Raw genomic sequence first — 26,025 nt, 5'->3', positions numbered from 1 at the left:
GAGCGGGCTCCGGGTGTGGATGTTGTCTTCGGCTCCTCCTAGAACCATTTAGGTTGGAAAAGACCTTTAAGATCATGGAGTCTAAATCCTCCTGTTCAGCCGGTGCTGCCGCTGGCACCCAGCCCAGGTGTGACATCCAGCAGCATGGACATGGTGTCGCTGCTGGGGATGTGGGTCCCGGTGTGACAGTGACAGGCAGACAAACAGGGTACAAAGCCACCCCGGGCTGCTCTTTGGTTTGGCTTTTCTCAGCTGCCCTTGGGGCTGTGTGGGTAGGAAGCAGCTGGGGAGGGGGATCCATGTGTCCCTCTGCAGGGAGGGGATAAAGGGGGGAGTCCCGGGGATGGCCTTTGCTCGTCACCACTGAGTAGCTGAGGACATCAGGGCACCCGATCCGCCTCCCTGCACATCTCCCGTTTGATATTTATAGCACTCGTGTTATCAACTCAAATCAAAATCATGTGATGCTCCACTAACAGGCGCTGCCGGACTAATTAATCACCGGCGGGTTTAAGTGAGCGGTCAAAGGGTCCATCCTTCCTCTTCAGCTCCAAGTGGAAAATGAGTAGGTGACCAGTGCTTCCCAATAATTTAAGGCTGGGGGAACTGGGTGGGGGGGTGATCTGTTGGGGTGCATTGGAGCGGACAGGCAGCTCCCGGCCTCCAGCGGCTGCGCCCGGCGGATGCAGCTGCTCCGGGTGTGGAGCGGAGCTGGGAAGGCAGGATGGGGAAGATGGAGCGGGGCTTTAACCTGCCCCATCTCCAGTGCTGTGCACCCCTGAAGTGCTGCTGGAGGGGATCAGTCCCTGTGCCAACAGCTGCGCCAACTCCTTCCCCCTGTGACCTGTCGGGAAAAGTGGAGGGCTTGTCCTTCTCCCAGGGGACACGCCAGCAGCAGGGGGTACAGGGACAGAGGGACCGTGCCCAGTCTGTCCCTGGAGGTCCCTGAGCTGGCATTGCTGCTCGGTGTCCCCCAGCTGGCGGGGCTGGGGGCAAGGACGGGAGGAGGGTGGGCCGTGGTGGACAGAGGTCATTGAGGGGTGACTGAGGGTGGCAGATGATGGCGAGGAGGGCCACTGAGAGGTACTGGAGGCAACTGGGTGACACAGGGGATAGCAGGTGGGTGGCACTGTGGGCACGCGTGTGCCACTGTGGGGGGACAGTTAAGTGGCACCTGAGGGGGGACCTCGCTGGGTGGGTGGGGGACACTGGGGAGGCAGCGGCAGCATCTCGTCCCCTCACCCCACCACCGAGCCGGACCGAGCCGGGGCGGGTCGGGGCGTGCCGGCCGATGCGGGCCCCGCCCCGAGTGTCGCAGCCCCGCGGTGCCGCGGAGGCGGCGCCGGGCGCGGCGCAGAGCGGAGCGGAGCGGAGGATGCTGCGGGCGGGGGCCGCCGCCAGCCCCGGTCCCGGCCCCCGTCCCGGTCCCGGTCCCGGGCGGGAGGACTCCCCGCCGCCCCCCGCCCGCTGAGCCCCGGCCCGGCCATGGGGGCTCTGACCAGCCGGCAGAACGCAGGGGTGGAGGAAGTGGATATCCCCGCTAATTCCGTCTACAGATACCCCCCGAAATCCGGTGAGCCCCCGGGGGGTCTCGCGCCCCGGTGCCGCCGGTGGGGAGGGAAGGAGGGGAGCGAGCCGGGTGGGCGCAGGGCACGACCTTGCTGCGGGCGGGGGTGACCCTGCGCACCCCAAAGCAAACGGTGACGCACAGGGGGGGCACCCTAAAAATCTGGGTCTGGTGCGGGGCACCCTGCGGGAATGCGGCGCGGGAGGGATGGGGGTCACTCCTCTCCGGGCTCCCCTTTGCCAGCGCACCCGTGTTCCCAAACTTGGCTGAGTTGACGCGACTTTAATGCCATTATTGTTATAATTATTTCTGTAGCCGCGGTCTGCGGCACTGGGCTCCGGAGGCGCTTTTTATAGCCGGTTACTCCGGTGCTGGTTGCTCGGCAAAATCCTGGGTTTAAATTCCCGGGAGGACGAGGGAGGCTGGGGTGGGAGGGATTGGAGGGGATCCCTCCTTCCCAGGGCTCTGCCCCATCGTAGCACCCCAGCCGCTGCCGTGGGGAGCCGTCGCCTTCCCGGCTCCTGTCCCTGCCTCGAGCCTTGCTGGTGATGCATCTCCCTCTCCCCAGTCCGGCCCTGTCTCAAACCTTGTGCGTGACCTTGGAGAATCCGTCCCTCCCCTCTGTGCCTCACTTTTCCCTGCAAGGGCCGGGCTGAGCGAGGGTCCGAGGGGGGCACGCCGGGGAGGGAGGGGTGATGGGCTCCAGCCCTTGGGTGGGCAGCGCTTCGGAGCCGCAAAAATACCGGCACCGGTTGGTGATGCCCCGGAGCACCGTGCGTGCATGTGAGGAGATTGCACAGGATCCTTGCAGCACTAAATATTATTAATAGGGAACTATTTTGGTGGTTAATAGGATAGGGAAAACGCTCGGATCGTTAGCGCTGTGACAAATTACTCGCTAATTACAACTAAAGACCTCCTTAGGAAGAATTACAGTCAACACAAACCCTGTGCTTGTCCTGAAAAGCCGTGCTTGCCTCTTTTTTTAAATTTTAATCTAAAATAGGTTGCACAGCTGGCTGGAGATGACTGATCCTTGACAGCCTGGCTTCCCACAGGGCTCCCCCAGCTCCCCTTTTTACGTGATTTCAAGGCCTCTGTCCTTTTGATGCCAGGTGAGGCTGGACCACCCCATCCATGGGATTGCTCTTTGTAGGGACAGTGTCTCCGTGCATTACAAGTTTTTCCCTTGGGACCCCGTCTTTTTTAGGGGCTCTTGAAATATCTGGGTATGAAGGGGTGGAGGGTGCAAGTGCACCCAGCTGATCACTTCCAAACTCATCTCAGCTGGCAGAGGTCACCAGGCTTAACTCCAGCTTTCAGGGAGAGCCCGGGGAGGGCTGGTCCCACCACTGGGGTCTGGGCAGAGCTGCGGGGGGATGGTCCTGGTGCTGCCCAGGGTGCTCAGGGAGAGGAGCAGGAGGTGCCCAGGTGGCACAGCCATCTGCACTGGGACAAGGGCAGGCTGGTGGCCCTGGGAGATTATGGCTGGTTTGCCTTTAATCCGAGCGGGATTTGCCTTCAGTGCTGCCTGCAGCCGAGGGAGGACGTGCCGGGCAGCGGAGCCCATTCCTCTGTGGCAGCAGCGCTTCCCTCACCTCGAAAGCCACCTGGAAACAGCCAGTGGCTTTAGAAATGTGGTCCTGGAGGGGAATTTCACGGGACCCTTGGGCATTTCCCGCTCTCTGTGGATGTGGCTCTGGGCTCGCTCGGGATGGCCAGTGCAGCTTGTGGGAATAGGGCAGCTGTGTCTTGTCCCAGTTAAGCATCTCCCCATCCTCGGGGTCCCATCCCCTCCAGACAGGGTGTCAATGGGATTAGTTAAACCACTGTTTTTGAAACAAAGGCTGGGATTTACTTCAGTGGCTGCCACTGGGAGCGGGAGCCAGCGGGGGCTGTAGATGGAGCTCACCGCCTGGCTACTGGGATGGCTTTTGGGGCACGTCTCCAGCTTTCAGCCCCTGTCCCCGGCTGAGGTTGGCACCGAGCTCCCCTGGAGCACACGGGACTATGAGCAGGGCCCTGGCTGGGGGCAGGAGCACAGGGATTAATCCAGCAGTGACACCCCCGGCCCTGGGGGCACAACCCCAGGTGGTGGCACAGCCACGGTGGGCGAGGGCTGACGCAGCAGGGCTGTGGACAGGGTTTGGCGTCAGCTCCGGCTGCCGCTGGCTCTGGCTGCCCGCTTCAGAGCACGGAATTAAATAATGGGCTGCCCAGGAGCAGAAGCACCCAGAGCCTTTAACCAGCCCTTCACAGCACCCTGTGCTGGCACCCGCGGCCACAGGGTGTCCCTATGCCAGCGCCGTGCCATGGCCACCCGTCTGGGCTGACCGCAGGCTGTGCAAACCCGGTGCTTCCCTCACCAGGAGCGTGGGGATGAGCTGGAAATGAGCTTTTCTGTTTTAGCAGCTTTGGAAAGTGAGGCTGTAACATTGGAGAGCCAGAGGCTGTGGTACCAGAGCCCAGCAGGGCAGCCATGGCTTGGGGGACAGTGCAGGACATGTGTCACTGCATGCCAGAGCCACAGGGACACACGAGGGTCCTCACCCTTCCCCTTCACCTGGACAAGGTGGCAGCACTGGCACTCACGGGGAAAAGGAGCTGGCAGCTGGTGCCAGATGTGTCCCATGTGCTGGTGCCAGGAGATGTGCAGGACACAAAGACTTTTTTTTTGCCAAGAACCTCAGGCAATTTGGGTTTATTCCTCCTTTCCAGCAGCCACTCTGCACAGCCCTTCCCGAGATGTGCCTGTCCTTGACAGGCTCTCCTTCCCCGGGAGTGGGCGTTGGATTTACAGCCAGCCCATAATAAGGTGGCTGGGAAGGTGCTTCCCTCCTCTGCCACCAGGCCGTGTCCAGGGAGTCACCGACACACTCCTGCCCATGCCCTGGGCTTTCCTGTGCTGCTGCTTCCCTGGAAAAGCCTGGCACGACTCAAGCCTCTTGTTTAACAGCAAGGAGGACCTTTGCTGGGAGGGAGCACAGAGCTGGTTCTGTTGCTGTCAAGAGGGAGTTGAGGCCTCTGGGGGATGTGCTGGGAGCCTGCAGCACCCAGGGATGCTCCCAACCCCTGCAGGGAGACTGGGTGATGGCAGCATGGTCCTCACCTGCTCTGCCTATCCTACAGGAGCCCCCAGCACCCACTAAACTGTGGCTGGGCCAATCACAGAGAGCCTGTGCTCCATTTTCCAGCTTTTTCCCAGTGCCAGGGTGGCTTTTCTCCATGTTTAAATGTAATTTTTTTGCCATCTCCTGCTCTTGCTCCAAGTCAGTGTCAGGAAAAGCTCTGCATGGCCCCCTTCTCCCCTGGCTGTGCCGTTGCAGGCAGCTCCGAAGGCACTTTGCTCTTGGGGCTTTTTTTTTTTTTCCATGTGGCCGAGTCCTTCCAGGCAAGCTGCCTATAAATTATGTACATGGAAAATGGGACCTGAAAGCAGCAGGCATCAATAATTGATGGTCGACGTTCGCTAACGGGCTCGCTGCATCCGGGCATCCCTGCACCACGGGGCCTTGGGGCCGAGCTGTGTGACCCCACTCATCCCTCCTGCCCAGGAGTTAGATTCCCCCCCTACTCCTCCCCCTGGGCTTTGGGCTCAGTTTTGGGTTTTAAGTGCAGTATTAGAGCCTGATCCAGCCTTGGACAGTCCCTGCCTCTGCTGGAAGCTGATCACGAGCTCTGACCTCAGTCCCCACAAGCAGAGCTTCAGCCCAGGCTTGAGCTCCTTTATCTGTGGTTCCCAAATGTTTGGGTTTGGGGTGTCCCCCGGGGGGGTGCAGATGGATCTGTGCTGGTGGGTTTGGGGTTTTTATAAGCCAGAGCCTGTCCCTGTCAGGATGCAGGACACTGTGTCCATGTCTGACTGACTCCTGGTGCTTCTGCTCACCCCTTGCTGCTGCCCCATCCCTGTCCACCTTTCCCTTTTTTCCCGCCTCAAGTCCCAGCCCTCCTGCCTGGCCAGTTCCTATGCCACACTGTGCTTTCCCCACACAGCCCAGATCTCATGGACAAGGAGCAGGCACCAGTTGGCTCCTGGCCGGGCTGGGAGGAAATTCTTCTCTAGTGGAGAAGTGCCTGACCTGGGGGCTGCTCCCAGCTCGGGGCCAGGAGCCGGTGTTTTGGCTCTGTGAGGGAAGAAGGGACCCTGGTCATTGCCCAGCATTCATCAGGCCAATGTGGAGCACTGCAGGGCAGATGCTGACCTCCTGGAGGGTCTACAGGCCCCCAAAATCCTCCCTCCTGCAGGTGAGCCCTTCCTAGGGAAGGCTGCAGACTGAGAACTGACAGCAGAACTCGGTTCAGTTGTGCTTTGCCCACCTTCCTGGTGGCAGCTGCAGCAAATCTGGGCAGCGTCTGGCTGTGGACACGCTGCCTTGGGTGGCACACGAGATCTGTGACATCAGGCTCTGGGCAGGAGCAGCCCTGCCCATTCTGGGGGCTGTGTGCCTGGTCCATGCTGCCCTTCCCGGCAGCATCCCTGGGGGTGCAGGAGCCAGCCTGGCTCCTCCGGGGCTCACAGGGCTCTGGGTTCTCTGGGGTTTGGGAGCCAGCCTGGCTCCTCCGGGGCTCGCAGGGCTCTGGGTTCTCTGGGGTTTGGGAGCCAGCCCGGCTCCTCCGGGGCTCGCAGGGCTCTGGGTTCTCTGGGGTTTGGGAGCCAGCCTGGCTCCTCCGGGGCTCGCAGGGCTCTGGGTTCTCTGGGGTGCAGGAGCCAGCCCGGCTCCTCCGGGGCTCGCAGGGCTCTGGGTTCTCTGGCAGGTCAGGCTGTGCCCCTGCCTCTCCTGCCTCCTCGGGACATGAGCTGGTGTTTATGCCCGGGATTAGCTCTGCTCTGCTGTCCCAGGAGCCGTCTCCTCTTCCTCCTCACGGACCAGGATCCATCCGCTCCTGCCAGTGTGGGGATGGCTGAAGGTCAGGGTGACCTTGGGTGGCTCCGGCCGTACTGGGGCTCATAGGGATTTCCCAGAGAGGGAAAGGAGAGCAGGCACTGTTAAATCCCACGGATGGAGCAGCCCCCAGGGCCAGCGCTGCCATGGGGCTGGGCCCCTGCACCAGCCTCTCCTGCCCCGGCTCTGTGCCCAGGCTGGGAACGTGGTGCTGAAGCGGGTGGGAAGCGGGCAGGGAGAGGGGAGGGCAGGCAGGGAGTGTGGCTCCTGGGCAGCCTCTGCCTGCCTGGGGGCTCTCATCGTCTGAGCTCAACCAGAAAGACTCCCAGCAAGGTGACCCTGGGGACAAAGTCACCTCCGAGCCATCGATCTGGTGGCTTCGTGCCGCTCCATCGCCCGGCTGGAGCCCCCTCCTCCCCCTCCGCTCAGGCGCTCGCTGTGTTTTCATTCCAGGGAGTTACTTTGCCAACCACTTCATCATGGGCGGGGAGAAGTTCGACTCCACGCACCCCGAGGGGTACCTCTTCGGCGAGAACAGCGACCTCAACTTCCTGGGGAACCGGCCCGTGGTGGTGGGTACCGGCGGGGACGCGGGGCTGGGGGGCTCCGGAGCGCAGGTAGTGTGCCGGTGGTGGCTGTGTGTCATGGGCTGTGCGGTGGTGCACGGCTGCCGGCTGTCCCCCTCCACGGGCAGAGCCTGCCAAGCCCGCCTGGAGTGGGCTGAGTGGATTCTCTGATGGCTGATATAAGGGTTGGGTTCCTGCTGCAGCCTGTCCTCCATCGAGGACTAATGGTGGAAGGGTTTTGGGCTGATTTAATCCAAATTCTTTCTCATTCCCTTTCCAAGAGCTGCTTTTTCTCTTGCCTTCCCCATCTCATCCAGGAGCTGTATCCCAGACAGGAGGGCACATGGTGGGGGATGTGACACAGAGGTGCTGGTGTGGTTCAGGGTAGTGGAGTAGCTTGGACAGGAACAGGTAAAATTACTGCCCAAGCTCTAGCAAGAAAGAGGAAGAAATAAAACAGAAATAAAAAGGCTGGGGTAGGTTGGGGCTGGGGGCAGCACGGGTGGGTTTTGCAGTGCTGGGTGCTGCCAGCTCCAGCTGGTCTCAGGGCATGAGGGAACCTGGCTGGTGTTCCCTACACCCCAGGCTCCTGGAGATGGTTTTTGTGCTTGCTGCCTTTGGAAAGGGAGGAAGTGAGAGCAGGGGTTCGTTCAGCCACGGGAGGGATGTCCCCCTCTCGTCGGGGTGCCTCTCAGCAGTGGGACTGGAGCAGTAGGACTCCTCCTGCCTGGTGGTGTTTGAGGGGTCAAGTATTAAAAAGATTCAGAGTGAGGACTTAAAAGGCACCAAAGCTTTTCTGTTAAGTTGAGATAAACTTGCCTGGTGCTTTGGCCCAGCTCTCAAGCATTGCCTACTGCCAGCAAGGTTCCTTTTTCCTCCTTGGAATTGGCTTTGGTAGTGTTTTGGCAGCATCATGCACTCCTTCAGCAGGGAAGTGTCCGACCCTGGGCTGTGCCAGAGCGGGGATCCCGGCAGAGCCAAGGTCAGGAGCACCCAGAAAGCCCAAGAGCACTGGGTGGGCAAAGGCAGAGCCTTTCCCTCCATCCTCTGCGCTTCCCTGGAAAATGAGAAGTCAGCACTCAGGGTCTCTTCCAGCAGCGAGTGTTGAGAAATCCTCTTGATTACAGTAAAAGCCTCTAAACTGCCCAGTGAGCAGTTCCCATGTCAGCAGCCCTGACAGCAGAGCAGCAGGGAAGGCAAAGGAACAGCTTGGAAACAGCAGAGAGAATTAATACAGCATCATGAGCTAAATTGTCTTGCTCCGGTTTAATTACCAATGGCTCTGGGCTGCAGAGCTGTGACCAAGATCCCGTCTCCCAGGGGAGCAGGGGGAGTTTTGGGGGCCCAGGGAGGAGCTGGGATGGATCTGTGTTGGTTCTGGTCCAAGCCTGTGTCCAGGCAACACTTGGGCCTCTCTGATGCTGCCTGCAAGTCCTGTCCTGGTGTTTCTTGGCTGCGATACTTTTGCTTTCTGGCCTTCTGTGAGAGCCCTGGTTGGGCTGGAAACATTAAAGACGGCCACTGCTTTTTGGTGGGGGATTTATTTTGGGTTCCTTGGGGTTCAAAGGTCAGGAGATCTTGGAAAAATTGTGTCCCAAGTGCTCTGTGAGCAGAGCACTTTGAGCTATGAACAGCGCTGCTGCCACAGGGATGTGCAGGGCAGCCGGAGGCTGTGCAGCTTCTCCCCTCCATGGATACATGATAATCTGGATTTTCCAGCTGGGAGCAGGTTCCCAAGGGGGTGGGAAGGGCGTTGCAGGTTTAAGTAGCTGCCACCATGCAGCTGAGGAGCAAGAGAAGCTGCTGGAGGCACACAGAGAGCACAGGGGAAGCCAGGAACTGTTGAAATGTGCCACTGGGTTTCCCTGCCCACGCAAACCTGCTGGGGTCTGCTTGTAGAAAAACCCCAAGACAGACTTTTGAGGGTGGTCTTTATTCCACTTTAAGAGAAGCTGGCCTGCACCAAGTGTTGCTGTAGGCACGTGGATGACACTCTTCACTGCAACCGTTACCCATTTTTTTATGTTGTGTTTCAGCTTGATTTAAAGCGAGGAGATGCAAAACGTCCTCTGAATGGCCCCTTTCTGATGTGCAAAATCTGGCTTGTAAAATTTAATTAAAAAAAAAAAAATCCAACCACGCCGAAAAAGTGCTCTTCACACGTGGGAGTGAAAGAGCCCGAAGTGGTTTCTGCAGCACAAAATTTGCCTGCGGCACTTCCCCATCCTGCCCAGCCCAACGGCCCCTGTGGGTGGCACCCAGGGGACCCAGCTGCCCCTTCCCTCCTCTGTTGCCCACCCCTGGCTGCTGCAGCAGAAGGGGGGGTGCACCCATGGGTGATCTCCCTGCCAGGGCTGGTTTGGCTGGGTGAGGTGCAAAGAAGAAATTTTGGATGACTGCATTAGTTTGAATGCAGGGGATGTATCATGACATGGCACAACATGTCATGACACGGCTCAGCTCCAGCCTGGAGCCTGTTCTCACTCTCTCCCTTCCAGCTGCAATGGGTGACTCTGCAGGTGCTCGATTCTGCAGGTGCACGTTTAGTGACTCATAAAAAAGTTTGTTAACAGCAGTTTGATGACTCTGCTGCCCTTTTCCCCTCCTGGAGAGGACGAGAGCAGTGGGATGCAGGGATCCCACCATCCAAATCCCATCCACCACAGGGAGGAAACAGGGACACTTGTGCCTGTTTTTTCTTGGCTGATGGGCAGCGAGGGAGCTGCAGCCTCTCTCTGCCCAGCCTCATCCAGCAGCCTAAAAATCCATCAGCAGCCACCTGCCCTGTGCCCCACATCCCCCTCACCCTCCAGCCAAAGGAACAAGGAACAGCCCCGCTCTGTGTACCCCCTCCCCAGTGAAACTGTCCCTGCTGTTCTGGGCTTGCTGTTTGTGAAGGGATGTCCCTGTCACCGTGCTGCCTGGTACCCAAATGCCAGCGGGAGCTGCGGGTGCTCAGCACCCATCAGGATGCCCAGGCCACCCCAATTCCCTCTGTAGGGTGTTGGGTCTGGGTCACTGGGGGGTCCACAGCCAGCGTAGCCCCCCCCACGTGCGTCTGCCTTCACCGGTGTCTCTCTCATCCTAGTTCCCTTACGCTGCTCCACCTCCTCAGGAACCCGTGAAGACCCTCAGGAGCTTGATCAATATCCGCAAGGACACCCTGCGCCTCGTCAAGTGAGTCTGGGCGCCCACAGGGCTGAGCCACGGGGAGGGAGGGTCCTGCTGGGTGCTCCCAGGGGATGGATGGTGGGCACGGGGCTGCTCTCATTGCAGCAGGGCGGATGGATGGAGGGGATGAGCCGCTGCTCTCCAAACGTGCCCTTCCCCTCCCGGCTCCCGCATGCCAGCACAGGCAGTGCCGCAGGATTAAAGGAGCTTAGCGCTGCCTTTGAAGTGCTTTGCTTGTTCTTCCTCCCCCACCTTCCAAAGGCTTTGCTGGAGGGAGGCTGGGGATTGCGGCAGGGCCGTGAGATTTGGGATTACGGCTGAAATCCGTCTGCGGCACTTCCCAGCCTGCAGGCGTGACCTTGGGCATGCTGGGCACTCCTGTTGTGCCTCAGTGTCCCCTGATGGAGGGCAGCAGCCCCTTTTGGTGCTGAGGGGATCAGTCCTGGAGCACCCCAAGGCCCGTCTCCTGGACCCTCTGTGCTCCCCAGGTGCTCGGAGGAGGTGAAGACCCCGGGGGAAGAAGTGAGCAAGGCCAAGGTGCACTACAATGTGGAGTTCACCTTCGACACAGACACCCGTGTGGCCATAACCATCTACTACCAGGCAACTGAGGAGTTCCACAACGGGGTGGCGAGGTGAGGGGCCCCAGCCAGGCCTGTGTCACCCCCCAGCCTGGCCTGTGTCCACCCAAGCCTGGTATGTGTCCCTGGCTGATGGACATGGAGCCTTCCCCCCGGAGCATCTTTCCTCTTCAGGACAGGAAACAGCTGAGGGTGGTGCTGGGATTGGAGGGAGGCTCCTTGTTTCCCCCAGGTGCCACCACCAGGTGTTTGCCAGCCCCTGCCATGTCCTTCCCTGTCCCATCCTGCTCCTTCTTTTTACCTTCAGGTCAGAACAGAGGCCAGGGGAAATCATTGACTCCCCCCCCAAACCCCTCCAGGTTGGCTGTGGAGTTGTCCCTGTCCCCTCCTGTGCTGTGTTGGCTGCCCTGTGTTTATTTCACCCTGTGGATTATTTTAGCCCTTTTTAGAACTTCTTACCTCAGCCCTAAAAGGCATCTGGGAGGGGAGGAGTGACACACACACAACCCCTCCCATTTTTTGGCATCTCCGTGATCGGGGGGGGGGGAGCAGGAGGAGTGTGGGGACACCCGTGGTGCCCTGACTCTGTCCTCTCTCCACGGGACAGCTACACCCCCAGGGACAACAGCCTGCAGTCGGAGACGGTGCACTACAAGCGGGGGGTGTGCCAGCAGTTCTGTGTGCCCTCCCACACCATCGACCCCTCCGAGTGGAGCGAGGAGGAGGTGGGTCCCCCCCGCCCCCGACATCATCCCATGGAGATGGAGGTGGGGTGAAGCCTCAGCACTGCTCCATCTCACCAAGCCTCCCCTGTCTCTCTCCAGCTGGGCTTCGACCTGGACCGCGAGGTTTATCCCATGGTGGTGCAGGCGGTGGTGGATGAAGGAGAGGGTGAGGAGGGTGTTCCTTGCTGGGATGGGCTCTCCCAGTTTGCTGGCATTGTGATGCCAGCTGGGCAGAGCCTCCTGCTTTTCCTCACTGCCACCATGGCTCTGCCTGTCCCCCTGCGTGTCCCCTGAGCCCTGCATGTCACTTTGTGTCTTGCAGAGCACAGTGGGCACTGCCATGTGCTGCTGGCCACCTTTGAGAAGGTAAGTGCCAAGCTGGTGCCATCCTTCCCCTCCTACCTCCAGCACCCACCAGGTACAAGAGCCTGGAGAATCCCTGGGAATCGGGATGGTGCTGCTGGGCTGGGGATGTTTCGGGCTGCTCCTCAAATTCTGGGATTATTCCCTCATTTTAAGCACCCCCTTTTGAGGCCTTTGGGCTCAACTCCATCTTCCTTCCTCCAAGAAGTCTCCAGCTTTGCAATGTGTGTGACCTCTCACAGCTACCTGGTGCTGGGCTGTCAGGAAAAGCCAGAATTCCTGCAAAATGGGCCTGTTGGGAGCAAGGAGGGAGCAGTGACAGCAACAGGGTGGGTGGGTGCTCTAGCACAGCAGCCCAGGGGTGCCCACCAATGTGCTCTTTCCCCTCTCCAGCACAGCGATGGCACCTTCTGCGTGAAGCCCCTCAAGCAGAAGCAAGTGGTGAGTGTTGGGGTGTCCCCGAGGTGGTGGCAGCCACCCTGCACACCCTGCAGGGGAGGCACTGAGGGACTCTGGGGAGACCCAAAAGCTCCACGCCTGTCCCAGCCTTGCCCCTGCCTCCCAGGGAGTGCAATTTCGAGGTTATCAATGCAAAGAGAACCCCTGGATGGTGGGGGGAGGAGGGCTGGCCCAAGGAGGGGGCTGGGAGCCGCAGTGGCTACGGGCAAGGTGTGTCTGCTCCTCACCCCTTCCCCATGGGATTGCAGGTGGATGGAGTGAGCTACCTCCTGCAGGAGATCTACGGCATCGAGAACAAGTACAACACGCAGGACTCCAAGGTCTGTGCCTGCATCCCCCTGCCTTCATCCCAGGGGTCTTCCCTCATCCCTTCTTCCCTTCCCCTAGCACAGGTCTGGCCACTGAAACATGCTCAGGGCAAAAGGCTGCAGCACAGCACGGAGCTGGTGATGCCTGGGGACACTTTGTGCTGGCATCAAAGCTGCTGGAGGCAGAAAGCTGAAGGATTGAGTTTTCCCCCTGTCCTTTGTGGTCCCTTGGGGGAAGGGTGTTGGTTTAGATGGGGAGCATGCGGCTCAAGGGATGTGCCTTATGCTCTGCTCTAATATGTGAAAGTTGGGGTGCAAGTTAGGGTTTCTGTTTCCTTTGGTCTTATCTCCTGGGGAGGAGCAGTGAGGTCCCAGCAGGGCATTTAAGAGCAAGCAGCCCATGGACACAGGCAGAACCCTCTTGGAGCACCCAGCCAGTATTTTAGAGCACCCACCCTGGTGCCACAGGGGCTGGGGACCCCTGAGGCTGAGCAGCTCCCTCCTGTCCCTGGGGCAGGTGGCCGAGGACGAGGTGAGCGATAACAGCGCCGAGTGCGTGGTTTGCCTGTCGGACGTCCGGGACACCCTGATCCTGCCCTGCCGCCACCTCTGCCTCTGCAACACCTGCGCCGACACCCTGCGCTACCAGGCCAACAACTGCCCCATCTGCAGGCTGCGTAAGGGCCGGGGGGGAGCTTGGGTGGGCTGGTTGGCATCTCTGGGAACGGGCTGGCATCTGCCACCCTCCCGTTCTGCAGTCCCGCTAGCCCCCCTGGGGATGGCCCTCTTGGGAAATGCGGTGTCGTTTTTTGACGGGTCTCCCTTCAAAGCCTGGGTTTCATCCCTCCCTTTGTTCCCTGCTGCCGCAGCTTTCCGAGCCTTGCTTCAAATCCGAGCCATGAGGAAAAAGCTGGGCCCCCTCTCGCCCACCAGCTTCAACCCCATCATCGCCTCGCAGACCTCCGACTCCGAGGAGCACTCGGTCAGTGCCTGGCTGAAGGTGGGACCCTGGAGTCTTCCACCAGGGTGGGGAGGTTTGGGGATCCGTGTGTTTCTGAGGGACAGGGTTTATTTATTTAATGCAAATTCATCTTGCAAAAAACGCTGGGTTGATATTGCAAAAAAAAGAGAAAAAAAGGTATTTGGCAGGGTGTCCATTCTCTAGGTTTGAGCTTCTCCCTGGGGCATCTTGATCCCACTGGGAGTGATCAGCAAAATGGCCCAGGGAGGATCCTCACCCCTTCTCCCCCTCTCCCCAGTCCTCGGAAAACATCCCCCCGGGTTACGAGGTGGTGTCACTGCTGGAGGCCCTCAATGGGCCGCTGACGCCGTCGCCGGCCGCGCTGCCCCTGCGAGTGCTGGGGGACCCCCCGGGCGTGGGGACCCTGCCCTCCTACGGCAGCGATGGCCCCCTGCCCCCCCTGAGGGCCCTGTCACCCCTCGAGCGCCTGCCTGACTGCGGTCCCCCGGGGCTCAAGCTGAAGAAGAGCATCTCCAAGTGAGTATTGGGGTGGGTCCGAGAGTCTGGGGGGGTCTGGGGGCTGTGGGCAGGGGTGAAACCCTCTGCTTTGCCCCTTTGGCCAGGTCCATCTCACAGAACTCCTCTATCCTGCCTGAAGAGGAGGATGAGAAGTCGTGCACTGAGTCAGAGCTGAGGGTCTCCAGGAGGAGATCCCCAGCCCGGTGTGAGGAGGTGAGCACTGTCCAAAACGTGCTGGTGAGGAGTTGAGGCACTGGGGGGGGCAGCAGATTTGGGGGAGGCTTGGGACCAGAGACTGACTGGGGTTGCCCCTCCTGGCTCTTCTCCATCCATAAGGATGCCTAGAGGAGATGGGCCATCCATGCTGAATATCCCCTATCCCCTCCCCTCCCCATGGGCTCCTCTTCCAGGAATGTGGTGCAACGCCGGAGAGTGAAAACCTCACCCTGTCATCATCAGGAGCCATTGACCAGTCCTCGTGCACTGGGACACCCCTCTCCTCCACCATCTCATCCCCAGAAGGTACAGCATGGTGGGGTTTCAAAGGCGCTGGCAAGGCAGGAGAGTGGCATCGTGATCTCAGGACTGTCACACTGTGGGGGGATGCAAAGAGGGGTGGCATGGCCCCTTCTTACCCTGCCATGGACATGGGATGGAGCCCCAGAGCGTCACCTCTGCTTTGTCACCCATACACCTGGAGATGGGGATCACGGGGCCACCAGTCACGCCTGCTTTGTCACCCTTTAGACCCAGAAAGGGGGGGGGGCTGTGAGCCCTGGGGACCTGCTGCTGGCAGCTTTGCACCCATCACATCTCCATGGCATGCAGCCAGCCCTTGCTCTGCACCCCACTCCTCCTCATTAGCCCCTCTGCCATTAGTGGGTGCTGTGCTGTGCCTCCCACCAGTGCGTGGGGGAGTCCAGCGGCCCCCTCAGCCCGTGCTCTCTCCCAGAGCCCGTGAGCAGCAGCCTGGCTCAGTCCGTCATGTCCATGGCCTCCTCCCAGAGCCAGCACTCCCAGCTCAGCACTGACACTGTGTCCTCCATGTCTGGCTCCTACATCGCCCCTGGCACGGAGGAGGAAGAGGAGGAGGAGGAGGGGGATGTGCTCCCTTCGCCCGAGGCCGCCAGCGCCACAGCGTCTGATGGAGAGGTAGGGACTGGGAGTTGGTGGTGGCGGTGCCCAGCTTGGCGAGCTTCCCTATGGGATGTAACTCCTCCTCCAAAACCACTGGCACCAGACTTTTTTTGTTTTCCTTCCATCTTTCCCACCTTCCTCCTACAGTCAACACCTGTGGAGTCCCCGGATCTAAACTTTGTCAGCATCTCTGCCGAGGAGCGCGATGCCGAGGTAACCACAACCATCCCACGAGGAACTGGGAGCTGTGGTGTCACCCAGCACTGTGGGGGGATCCCAGTTGTGCCCACAGCTGGGAGCTGTGGTGTTGCCCAGCACCGTGGGGGGATCCCAGTTGTGCCCATGGAGAGGGAAGCTGGGCAGCTGGCACCACATTCCCCCAGGGCTGGGCTGGGGAAGGGGCTGCCCATGCATCCATGTCCCTGCAGGCTGCCCTGGGGATGGATGGGGCAGTGGGGTTGTTCCACTGATCCATGGAATCCCCAGGGCCAGGGATGTTCCCTCAGAGGGACCTGGGAACAGCCCCTGGCACAGCCTCAGGCTAACACTCGCTGCCTCTCGCCTGTGCCACAGGGCAACGATGTGCTGGAGGACGAGGACGCCTCTCCCACACAGGAAGACGGTAAAAGGCCCTGGGTCGTTGTTGTCCCCTCGCTTTCAGCTCGCTGTCACCGTGAGCAGGGGGTGCTGTGCTGTCCCCAGCTTCCCTGCTGCCATCAGGGAGAGCCCTGGGGGACTCTGCGGGCGCTGGAGACAGGGAAACATCTGTCACAGCAGGGACACCCACGGGTGGGCTGAACAGCAGTGGGCGGGGGGTGCCAGCCAGGCACGGGGACCCAGAGAGCTCAGTGTGGGACGTGGAGCAGTTGGTGTGCAGGATCCAATGGTTTTTCCAACGAGCCAAGTGGGAAAGAGGCTTCTCTCTCTCTCTGTGTTTTTTCCCTTACCAAGGTGTTTTCTCAAATCTCTGAAACTTTGCCCTGTAGAAATCAGTGTCTGGGCTGATTGCCATAGGAAGGGGCTGCAAAGCTGTTCCCTCTGGGATGCTTTCCTCACTTTCTTTGGCCTGTCCTGAATGTGTTAAGTCAACACACGCACATCGAGGGCTCCTCTCGCCTCCTCCCTTGAGCTCAGATAGCCAAGGAAAGAGGTGGTCACCTCCATGCCATCGGCCACCAATGGCCCTGGATTGCTTTTGGGCAATAGGGAGGCCCACAGTGTGCCCCCTCCCACATTTCCAAGTCTCTTTTTAGCAAAAATATGGCAAAACTATTTCCCCATCCAACCTGAACTCTCAGCCAAGCTGGAAAGCAGGAACACCCATGGAACACCCATCCCCAAATCGTGGCCTCTGACCTGTAGAGAGGCTCAGGCTGGTGGGGAGACTCAAGTATAACAAACAGGAACAACCAAGGGCTGTGGTGGGCATCCATGGGCATCCCAACAACTCTGGGAGCAGGATGGCCTTTCTCCTTAGGACACAGTCCTGCGCCTGTTCTCAGCAGGGCTACTGGCATATTTGGAACATCCCTCCTGAGGTTCAGTCACCTGCATCTGATGGATGCAGGTAAGAACCTGGGGGCTAATCTCTTGTAGAAGTGATGCTAAGAAGCAGAGTTACCTCCCTCATCCCCAAAAGCCTCCATCCCCCCCTGCAAAAGCTTGGCTACGGCTTCTTTTGCCCCACGCATCCAGCTACTGCCTCCTCCTGGCATCCACGCAGCTCTCACTGCACTGCTGGTGCCAGAGAGGCTCCTGCAGGAGGTGATGGGTGCCACCACGGCCTGGCTGTGCCAGAGGGAAGGTTTGGCTGAACCCTGGGCAGGTTCATGCGTGTACCCATGGCCGCATCGTCGCTGTTCCGCTGCCCTCCGATGTGGCCGGTGCGAGGAAAGGAGCAGCTCGGGCTGTGCCCAGGTGTTATTGTCCACTCTTCACCCAGTCCCACACAGATGCATCATTTTTATCTCATTATTGTTTGGTTTTTTTTTTTTGAAAGAGGCTGGGGAGGGGAGAGGAAAAGCCCCAGAAATCCCACCCCCCAGTGCTAAAAAGGCGACGTCGAGCCCCAGCCCGGCCGCGGCGTTAACTGCCTTAACTCCCTTCCAGGCCCGAGGACAGGCGCTTTCCTCGGTCTGAGGTGTGACAATAACAATGACATGGGCATCGCACACGTGAGAGCGCTGGACAATAAACTGTGCTCTGAGGCCTGCTTACCTGGTGAGTGGCCGTCTGCTGAACATGAACTTGGGGTGGGGGGGACAGTTCCACTCTTCCCTGCATCCCCCCAGCCCTTTGCATCCATCCCTCCTCTCCCATCACCATCATTCCCACCATCCTGGCCACTGCCATCCCCGCCAGGTTGTCCTCACTGCACCCCTCCACCTGCCCCTCTGTGGGGCTGAGCACCAGACACGTCACCACCCATAGGTCAGGGTGGCCTGTCCGGACTGGGATGTCCCCAGGGGGCTGCAGACTTGCTTTGCTGGGGTTCTCTGTCCCTTGGCCAGGGGGCTGCTGGCACCCCAGGGGGCACCAGTCCTCCTTAGGAAGGTGGTTGTGTGGCACAGCTGTAGCCTGGTCCAGGCTTGTGGTGGGCACAGCAATATTTTGTGTTGGGATGTGATCCACAGACAGTCCAGCTGTACAGCAGGAGCTGCCTGCCTCGTCCTCCTCTTCCTCCAAGGCCAGGGGGATGGGGTGTGTCAGCTCAGGTCATCGTTCTACAGAGCCCCAACATTCATCCATCTTTCCCATTTCTTCATGCTTTCTCCCTCACCCTCTTCCCACTTTTGTTTCCTCCCAGCCTCTCTCCATCCCTTTTTTTTTCTTCCTTCCTCCCAGGCTCCTCCGTCTGCGTGAAAGTTCATGTTCGCTCTGTGCCAACACGGTTTTCTTCACCCACGCTTGTGCCCCTTCCCTGCCCAGAGTTGCCCAAAGGTGACAAATGTATTGAAGACCCCTGGCCCCTGTGTGGAAGGGGGCAGTGGGCAGGGGACCCTGCCCAGCCTTGCAGGCTCAGCTTCCTCAACCTGTGCGTTGGGAAACGAGCCAAAAAGCCAAGACCACGCCCTCCGTGGGGTCTCCATCAATACATTTGTGGACAAGCTGGAAGCAACTCTGCCCCTGCCTTGCCCCTTCAGCTGACTTTGTGGCAGGTCCCAGACTTGCAGCAGGTGCTGGAGAGCCAAGAGGGTGGGTGAAACCCACTGGAGGGAGGGGAAATCCTTTCTTTCCCCCTGCTCCTTTGGGAAAGCCTCCTCTCCTGCTGCCTCGCCTGTTCCTGGTGGTTTCTGTGCTGGAGAAACACAGCTGAGGCTCTTGGGGAGGAACAGGTGCCTGCCACAAAAGCCCTGTGTCCCCTCCATCACCCTCTGTCAGCAGCTGGCTGAGCCCTGCCGGCCTGGGGGGCTGGGGAGGGAGCTGGGGGTGTCCCAGCAGCACCTCTGCTTTGCTGGAGGGCCTGGCAAAGCATCCCTTGTCTGTGGCGCCAGCCAAAGCCATCCTTGACTGCATCCCTCTTGGTTGTGCCGGGGGGAGGATGAGGAAGGGGGAGCTTTGCAGCCCAAATGGCTCCGGCACAGGGTCAAATTCTTGCTCTGCTGTGATGAGTGTGCTGGCCTTGTCCCCTGCCTGGGCTGGGGTGCAGGATCTGGCCCCTGGGCTGAGCCTAGCCGAGGATGCCCTCTCCATCCTTTGGCCACCACCCTGAGGGCAGCTGCAGCCCTCAGCATGAGCTGTGCTGTGCGAGTGGGGTGATCCAGCCTTGGCATTTGTGTGGAAAAGCAGAGGGCTGCCCCTCGTGCTGGGACCAGGGGCAGAGGAGGTGCAGAGTGGGGGCTTTGGGGCTGTCCCTGGTCCCCTGGGAATGGCAGACATGATGTTCTCCATCCCTTCTCACTCTCTGTAGGACACAAGGCATTTTTTCCACATCCTAAGGGACAGTGATCACTGTTGCCTGACTTTCCTTTTTGAGTTGTTGTACCAGTTTGTGTAGATCAGGATGTTCCAGCAGTTTTTAACCAGAGTTAACGTGCTATAATGCCCATTCCAGTAGGGTTGGAGACAAAGTGTCATATAACACATCTGACATCCGTTCTGGTGCACGGTTTTTGGTAGGGGATAGCTGAAGTCACACCCTGCTCTACAGGTGAAGTTACAAATACAGATTCAAGTGGTTACACAGCTGGGTCTTGGTGTCATCCACTGTTAAGTTGTCACAAGGGGCTCGTAGACATACAGACCCTTGTCCTATGGATACTGAGATGGATTCGGGGTCATTATCAGGAGACGTTTCGAAATGATAGACACAGCTCTGTGTCCAAACACAGCTTGGGCTGGCCAAGTATTGCTTTCACATATAAACTCCTGTCATTCTCTCACCACACAACCATCTACAGCATGTGTATGCTGTTCATGCATTGCCATGCATGTGTATGGTTGTTCTGAGCCCATGCTCAGTGCTCCAATGGATCTAATCTGATTGCTACCACAAGGATTTGGTGCCTGGTATGTACAGGAGCACTATGTATTGCTAAGACAAAAGCTGTGACCTTACTAGTGATGGGGACATAAGAAAATTTGATTAAAACCTGCCAGGATTGAAATGTCCTTTCAAATTTCAATGAATAAAAGTCCCTTTTCCCATTCTATGATTATCCCAGCACTGTAGAGGTAGCCACAACTGAGCTGGAATACAGCTGAGTGCTGAAGACACTTTGCTTTGAGCAATTCCCAGAGCATCAGCCAGCTGGTCATTAGCATTTGGATATTTTTGATATTTGAAGCTGACCACTGTGTGTTTCCAGGAGCGGCTAAGGAAGGCTTTAAAGGTTGATCTGTAGTGTCCAAGTTATTAATGGTTGCACCCAATTGATCAGTTAGAGTTTCAAGACTGATACTGTTCAATACCCCCATTCCAGTTCCCAATATATCAGTTAAATGTGCGAGGTAACAGCCTCTGGTTTAGCCAGGAAAACCACCTGGTGGAGGAGGTACCTGTAAAAGGTGAATGTTTTGGTCTGATAGCAGAAACATTGGTCTGCATCTCTTTAAGGACTAGGATTAAGCAATATTTGTTATTGTTCAACCAATTTGACCTTGAAATGTTCAGAGTTGATTTTATAGGTTTTTGAGAAGTTTTTGGAGCAGTTGTGGGGGGGTGTGCTGGGCACCCTTAAACCCTCTAGGGTATAGTCAGCTTCTATATCATAAGGAGTTCAGATCAGTTTTGTGTCTTTAAATTTACAGTCATTTAGGCTCATGGTGAGACAGACTGGGGGTATTCCATGTTTTGTGGGTTTGTTTTGGCTGTATCATTCTTAAAATTTCTAAAGGCCTGTACCCAGTGTGTGACAGCCCTGTTCACTGATTGCAGGGAAGGCAGTTGCATGCTGGCCCTTGAGATCTGTGGTGTTCAAGAGTCCACATCTAGGACAGTCTCCAAGCTGGTGACATTTGATAATGATGTTTTTGTCCTCTCTGTAATGGACAAAGGTGCAGGACGTGGTTCCTCAAAGCTTCTTTTGAAATCTCTGCAGATTTCAATCTGATGGGAAAGAGCTTTGGGAGGAGGCAAAAGGCCACATGCCAGGGATTTTAGGACACGAGGTTTAACTAAAACCTATAGATCTGTGTCCCTGTGTGGATCCTGCAGAGGGTTGCAGGGGCTGTCCCCAGGGCTCAGAGCATCCTCTGGCCACAGCCACAGCCTCTGCTGGGGGCAGCGTGGCAAAAGCAGCTTTGGGAAGAGAAACTGGGGAAAGGCATCTGCCAGAAAAGCTGGCACCAAGGGGGGAGGGCTGGGGAGCTGCTGTAGAAAACCTGAAAGCAGGGCTCTTGCTGGTTTAAAGCCGCAGATGCTCCAAGCTGTGAGCAGTGGGCTGGGCGAGCCGGTTGGGTTTCACCAGCATGGAGTCTGGGAGCTGCTCTGCCCAGGGCAGGTCTGCCAGCTGCTGACAGCAGGGCAGACCCCTCCAGCAGCACAAGGGGATGGGAGGTGGGTAGGTACAGGGCTGGTACCCTGCTCCAGGACCAGAGTATGTCCTGCTGCCCCAGCCCTGCTCCTCGGCAGCCTCGCAAGGGTGCACTGAGCAGAGCTGGGTCTCTGCACTGGGGCATTGCAGTGACTTAGGCAATATCAGGCTCTTAATGGGATTTCTGTGTGCATGTACACGCGGTCCTGTTTAATTATCCATCCCCTCCGGGATCTGCAGACTTAACATGCCTCGCTCTCCAGCCTGAGCTCGCCATGAAAAGCCAGTCGAAATGGCAGCTGTCACCTCCCATAAATCAGCAGGCAGCAGGATTTTGTTGCTCCCCCTCTGAGAAAGCCTCAGCCCTTGGCCTTGGCATGCCCTCACACAGTCCCTCTGGCTCCGGACACAGGGCTTAACCTCGCTGGAGGGTGCAGCCAAGCTGCCTTAGGGGTGCACCCCCTTCCTAAGGGCAGCACGCAGCCTCTGATGGGTTTGGTGGTGGGACACAAGCCACAGGCCGAGCTCTGCCATCACCCTGCCCCAGCTGGAGGGTGCTGCCTGAACTGGGAGCCTGCAGCCGGAGAGGAGGCATGGGGGACCCAGCTGCCCCAGCACCACAAGCATGTCCACCCCTCGGTTCCCCTTGGCACGAAACCCTGGGAGGCTCCACGCATGGGGACCCCTCGCCCTGTGCCCGGCAGCAGCTCCCCGGCCCCCTCCCGGACCCGTTCGCAGGCGGCGAGACCCGCAGGCCCCCCGGTCACCCCGTTTGCTCGCTCGTGTGCATGTCCCTGTGTCCCCGCGCCGCCTCCGCTCCCGCCTTCACCATGTGCCTTCTGGTCTCTCCTGCCTCGCAGCCGCCGTGCCGGACTCCTGCCCCATTAACATTGAGGAATAGGTGAGACCCTGAGCCCCCCAGAGCTGCGCCCACCTCGTGCCCCGTCCCCCGGGGGGGTTGGCGCTGGGTTGTCACCCCTTGCTCCGGCGTTGCTGGCGGTCCCCTCACTGCCCAGGCCAGGGGGACATCGCTTTGTGCCTGGCCTGCAGCCCCCACAGGGCACCCTCGCCGGGCAGAGGGGGCACAGGCAGCCCCCCCTTCGTTTGGGTTATTGGAACCCAGCAATGGTCGCGCTGTGCTTGCCGTTCGGCCCTCAGCGTTCCTGAGAAACTGGGGGTTTAAGGGGCTCCCCCAGCCTGGAGAGGTAAGAGCAGGCACCCCCCAGCCCTCGCTGCAGCCAAAACCCAACGGGGGGAGCTGGGGAGTGGGAGTTACTTTGGGACAGTAAATCGCATCCCCCATGGAAAAATGAGCCGAGCGCAGCAGTGGGCTTTGGGAGCCCCTAACTCCCGTTTTCTGCCCCCAGGCCCAGAGGCAGCCAACAACAACGTGGGGCTGCAGCAGACCTGGCCCCGCCGCCTCCCCGGCCCCCGGGACCCGGAGCAGGCAGCGGCCGCCCTGCCCGTGTGAGGGCTCAGCCCCGGCGGGGGCACAGACCCCCTGCCCACCCAGAGGGACCCTGGTGTCCGGGCACCGTGGGCATCGCCACCGCCACCCCTCGGCTGTACCGGGACTGATTTTCAAAAGAAAAGACGGTAACCTCGACTTTTCCGTGGGGGCTGAAAGCCATGTCACTTTGGAGCCCCCCCCCCCCCATTAGCACCTTCCCATTCTCCAGCCCTAACGGGGACAGGCTGGGGTCCCCTCGTGCCCCCCGGTCATCTTACACCCCCAGGCTCCTCTCCTCCAACGTGTGGAGCAGACGGGACAGGGTCACCTCACTCAGGGGGTTCTGGGATGTGGGTGGGTGGGGACAATGGGAGGATGGTGTTCAGGGGTGTGGGTTAAAGGATGAGTGTTGGGATTGGCATCCTCGGTGCATGAGCTGGTGACTTTCATGGGGGCCAACCCCTGCCCCCCCAAGTTTGCTGGCCCATGCCCCTGCCCTGCCGTGGGCTGTCCCCATGCCGTGGGATGTCCCCGTTAATGCACTGGCAGTGATGGTGCCCTCAGAGCTCCCCTCCCTCTGCTCTCCCCCTGAGCAGCACCTGGGCTCCCGGCCCTGGCCCCGAGGTTGTTTTTCCCCAGGGCATGGAGCAGGGTGGCAGGGGTGGGCAGGAGACCTGGTACCGCCCCCAGCCCGGTCACCAGCCCCTGGGGCATTGATAATTTTTCCTCTCTGTCTTCCGCCCTGCTGTGAGCTCAGGGCTCTGGGCTGCGCCCTCTCTCTGGAACAAGTGCCAAAAGTGTCCCCCCCATCCCACCCATCCTGCCCTCCCCATAACACTTTGTAGCAAGGGGTGGATGAGGGTGTGGGAGCTGCCCCCCATCTCCATCCCCATCCCTCTGGCCAGCATTGGGCTGAGAACATAAGCGGGTTTTGTTCCAGGGGCAGACACACAGGGATTGTAAAGGAGTAGGGATAAAGCCACAGACCTTGGGGGCCACTGGCAGAGGCCAAGCTCCACTCCAGAGAGCATCAGGGACAGTAAGAAACCACTTTGAGGAGCATCAGACCCTGCATCCCAATCTACCGGGCTCTGGAGCTGTTTGGGGCAGCCCAGGGTGGGAAGCTGAGCCTCCCTTTTCCCCACCTGGTTTTGTCACACGGCTGTGGTAGCAAAGGCCACCTCCTCTTTGCAGGAGGCAGCTGCGTTTCAGAGCCACCTTAGCACAGAGATGTTCATGCACTGAAGGCAGCGTCCCTGGAGGGGTGTGTGTGGGAAGCAGGTTGCCACTGCCATCCCCACGACAGAGCACGGGCTATGCTGATGATGGCTGTGGCTCCTAAAGAGGGCTGAAGCCCTTTTAGGGGCTGGGGGGGTGTGTTCTCTGCCTGGCTCACAGCCAGGGCCATGGTGGCTGCTTGCTCTGTGGCCCCAGTGTGGGTCCTGCCAGAGATGGGTTTGGAGCCGGCCGTCCCACTGCTCTCTCTTCTGGGCTGGCTGTGCCTCCTGTAAGCTCAGCAGCTCCCAAATTCCTCCCTGGGAACCCAGTGCTGGGTGCTTGATGTGAGGGGGTGGCAACTCCAAAACGCCATCCTGGGGCATGTGAGGTGGGAGCTGCAAGCAGCAGGGAGGGCTGATGTGGCGGGGACAAGCCTTGCGCCCTGTTTGGGGACGTGCTGAGTGTCCCAGCCCCAAGGAGCCACCAGCACCGCACAGGGAGAGCTTTGGAGGTTCCCCATCATGCTGAGCTGAGAAAACCACGGCAGCCATCTCTTCCCTATGTCTCCAGCCTGGGCAGGGGAGAGAAAATCGGGCTGATGCTCCAGGGTCACCTGGTCTACCAAAGCCCAACGTTCCTCATGGTTTCGAAGGGGACAAGGACAGCTGGCCTGGCACCCTGGCACAAGGTGCAACGGTGCTTGTGGCTGCCAGCAGAACGAGGAGGTCCTAGGAGTGACCCTGAGGGTTTTCTGGCTTCTCTGAGCGGTGTCCCCACGGCTACAGGAGCAGGCAGACAAGGTCACGGCGCTGCCCCTCGCTCATAGCACCCGCAGCTGCGATGGAGAGGAGCCGGGAGGATGCTGTGGCCGAGCAGTGCTGCTGCCTGGCTGTGAGCAAAGAATCCATCCTCTGGGTGGCACAGGAGAGACGGGATTTGGGCATGGGTGACACCAGTGCCGTCCTCGGCCACCCAGAAGGGACAAGGGGCAGGCAGGAGCATGGGGTGGAAGGTGACAGCCCTTTGTCTCACGGGGCAGCCCCTTGTTCCAGTGACCCTCGTGTCAGGGATTTAAGGAAGGAAACCAGATTGCTGCTTATGATTTTGCTTTGAGCATGTTTTGGATTTTAAGAGTATGTTTAATAAAGGGTATCTTATGTCGACAAAGTGTCCAGAGTCATTTCGTGATTGCAGGGTGAGGGCAGTCGGGGTTTGGGGGGCTTGGTGTGTAAAGACCCTTTTTGGCTGGGAGCACCCACTCACCTGTCACCCAGGTACCTTCTCCAAACCAGCCCAGCTGCTTCAAATGTCCTAAAACACTTCCCAAGGTCCCTTCCAACCTACATTCCCAACCATCCTAAATCCTGCCAGGATGGAGAAAGGACAAATGCAAACTAAACCTCTGCAGGAAGAGTCTGGCCTGGGGTAGAGGTATCTTCCTGGTGTGTGGTGTGGGTGGCCTCTGTCACTGCTGGGATGGATGAGGACACCCAGAGGGAACTTTTCCTGGGGCAGAAGAGGAGCAACAAGGAGCTGGGAGCTCATGCAAGAGAAATCCCTCCAGTGGTGGGGAAGAAAATATGTGCTGGGAGCTGAAGTCTTAAAGGTGAGGAGGGCTGTAAGGGGGGTTATAATTTGGGTTTAGTTGAGGGGGCTGATGATGGTGGGGGGAAGGAACTTGCAGCTGAGTCAAAAGCAGAATCAATCAGATTGGAAAAGACCTCTGAGATCATCGAATCCAACCCATGACTGAAAAAGCTGGGGGGGGATGGCTTGCACATGGTCAGATCCTTCAAAGGATCCCTCCCTGGCCTCTGTTAAAGCCCTCGGCATGGCAGTGAGGGGGGCAGGGATTTCTTAGAGAAGCCTGTGGCTGTAAAGTTTTGAATTAAATAAAGGCAGACTCCATCCTTTCTTTTTGGAGTCTCCCAGCCCCGCTTCAGCTGTGCCCTCATTGCTGTGGGTGCCTCAGGAGCAAGAAACGGGATGGGGGCACAGGTAGGAGGAAAAGGGCTGGGGTTGCCCCTGGAGGGGCAGGACTCAGGTTTGCATAGACTCACAGAACGGTTTGGGTTGGAAGGAACATTGAAGATCATCCAGTTCCAACACCCCCCACACCACAGGCAGGGACACCTTCCACTA

The 26,025-nt window shown here is 58.9% G+C and overlaps 1 protein-coding gene across 8 annotated transcripts; it reads left to right on the top strand.

Moving 5' to 3' along the window:
- Positions 1 to 540: 540 nt before the first annotated feature.
- On the top strand, positions 541 to 25,050 carry RNF157 (ring finger protein 157). 8 transcript variants are annotated; one of them, XM_042032618.1, is made up of 21 exons: positions 1,328 to 1,573; positions 6,904 to 7,022; positions 10,105 to 10,193; positions 10,676 to 10,822; positions 11,376 to 11,493; positions 11,593 to 11,659; positions 11,816 to 11,859; positions 12,250 to 12,297; positions 12,564 to 12,635; positions 13,141 to 13,300; positions 13,493 to 13,605; positions 13,883 to 14,121; positions 14,208 to 14,316; positions 14,514 to 14,625; positions 15,056 to 15,255; positions 15,388 to 15,453; positions 15,814 to 15,862; positions 17,350 to 17,460; positions 18,085 to 18,180; positions 22,076 to 22,116; positions 22,583 to 22,669. In XM_042032618.1, the coding sequence occupies exons 1-20, from the start codon at positions 1,486 to 1,488 to the stop codon at positions 22,114 to 22,116; spliced, it is 2,088 nt and encodes a 695-aa protein (XP_041888552.1). In that variant the 5' UTR covers positions 1,328 to 1,485; the 3' UTR covers positions 22,583 to 22,669. The 8 variants fall into 8 exon arrangements, with proteins under 8 accessions (XP_041888551.1, XP_041888552.1, XP_041888554.1 ...); XM_042032620.1 differs by lacking the exon at positions 18,085 to 18,180; XM_042032616.1 differs by lacking the exons at positions 22,076 to 22,116; positions 22,583 to 22,669 and adding an exon at positions 2,574 to 2,682 and having other exon boundaries at positions 1,509 to 1,573; positions 18,085 to 21,177.
- The last annotated feature ends 975 nt before the right edge of the window (positions 25,051 to 26,025 follow it).

The sequence above is a fragment of the Corvus kubaryi genome, unplaced genomic scaffold (genome assembly GCF_017639235.1).
Source record: "Corvus kubaryi isolate FWS band 111438036 unplaced genomic scaffold, C.kubaryi_AGA036_p1.0 37353, whole genome shotgun sequence".
Lineage (NCBI taxonomy): Eukaryota > Metazoa > Chordata > Aves > Passeriformes > Corvidae > Corvus > Corvus kubaryi.
The sequence above is the reverse complement of the archived record's forward strand: the minus strand, read 5'-3'. Positions and strand labels throughout refer to the sequence as shown.

What these genes read in the sequence shown, in the direction of transcription:
- RNF157 (XM_042032615.1), top strand. Translation starts at nt 1,486, where the DNA reads ATGGGGGCTCTGACCAGCCGGCAGAACGCAGGGGTGGAGGAAGTGGAT. An exon ending in CCCCAGCCCGGTGTGAGGAG is followed by an intron (nt 14,317 to 14,513) that starts GTGAGCACTGTC and finishes CTCCTCTTCCAG; the next exon opens with GAATGTGGTGCAACGCCGGA. An exon ending in CCGAGGAGCGCGATGCCGAG is followed by an intron (nt 15,454 to 15,813) that starts GTAACCACAACC and finishes CCTGTGCCACAG; the next exon opens with GGCAACGATGTGCTGGAGGA.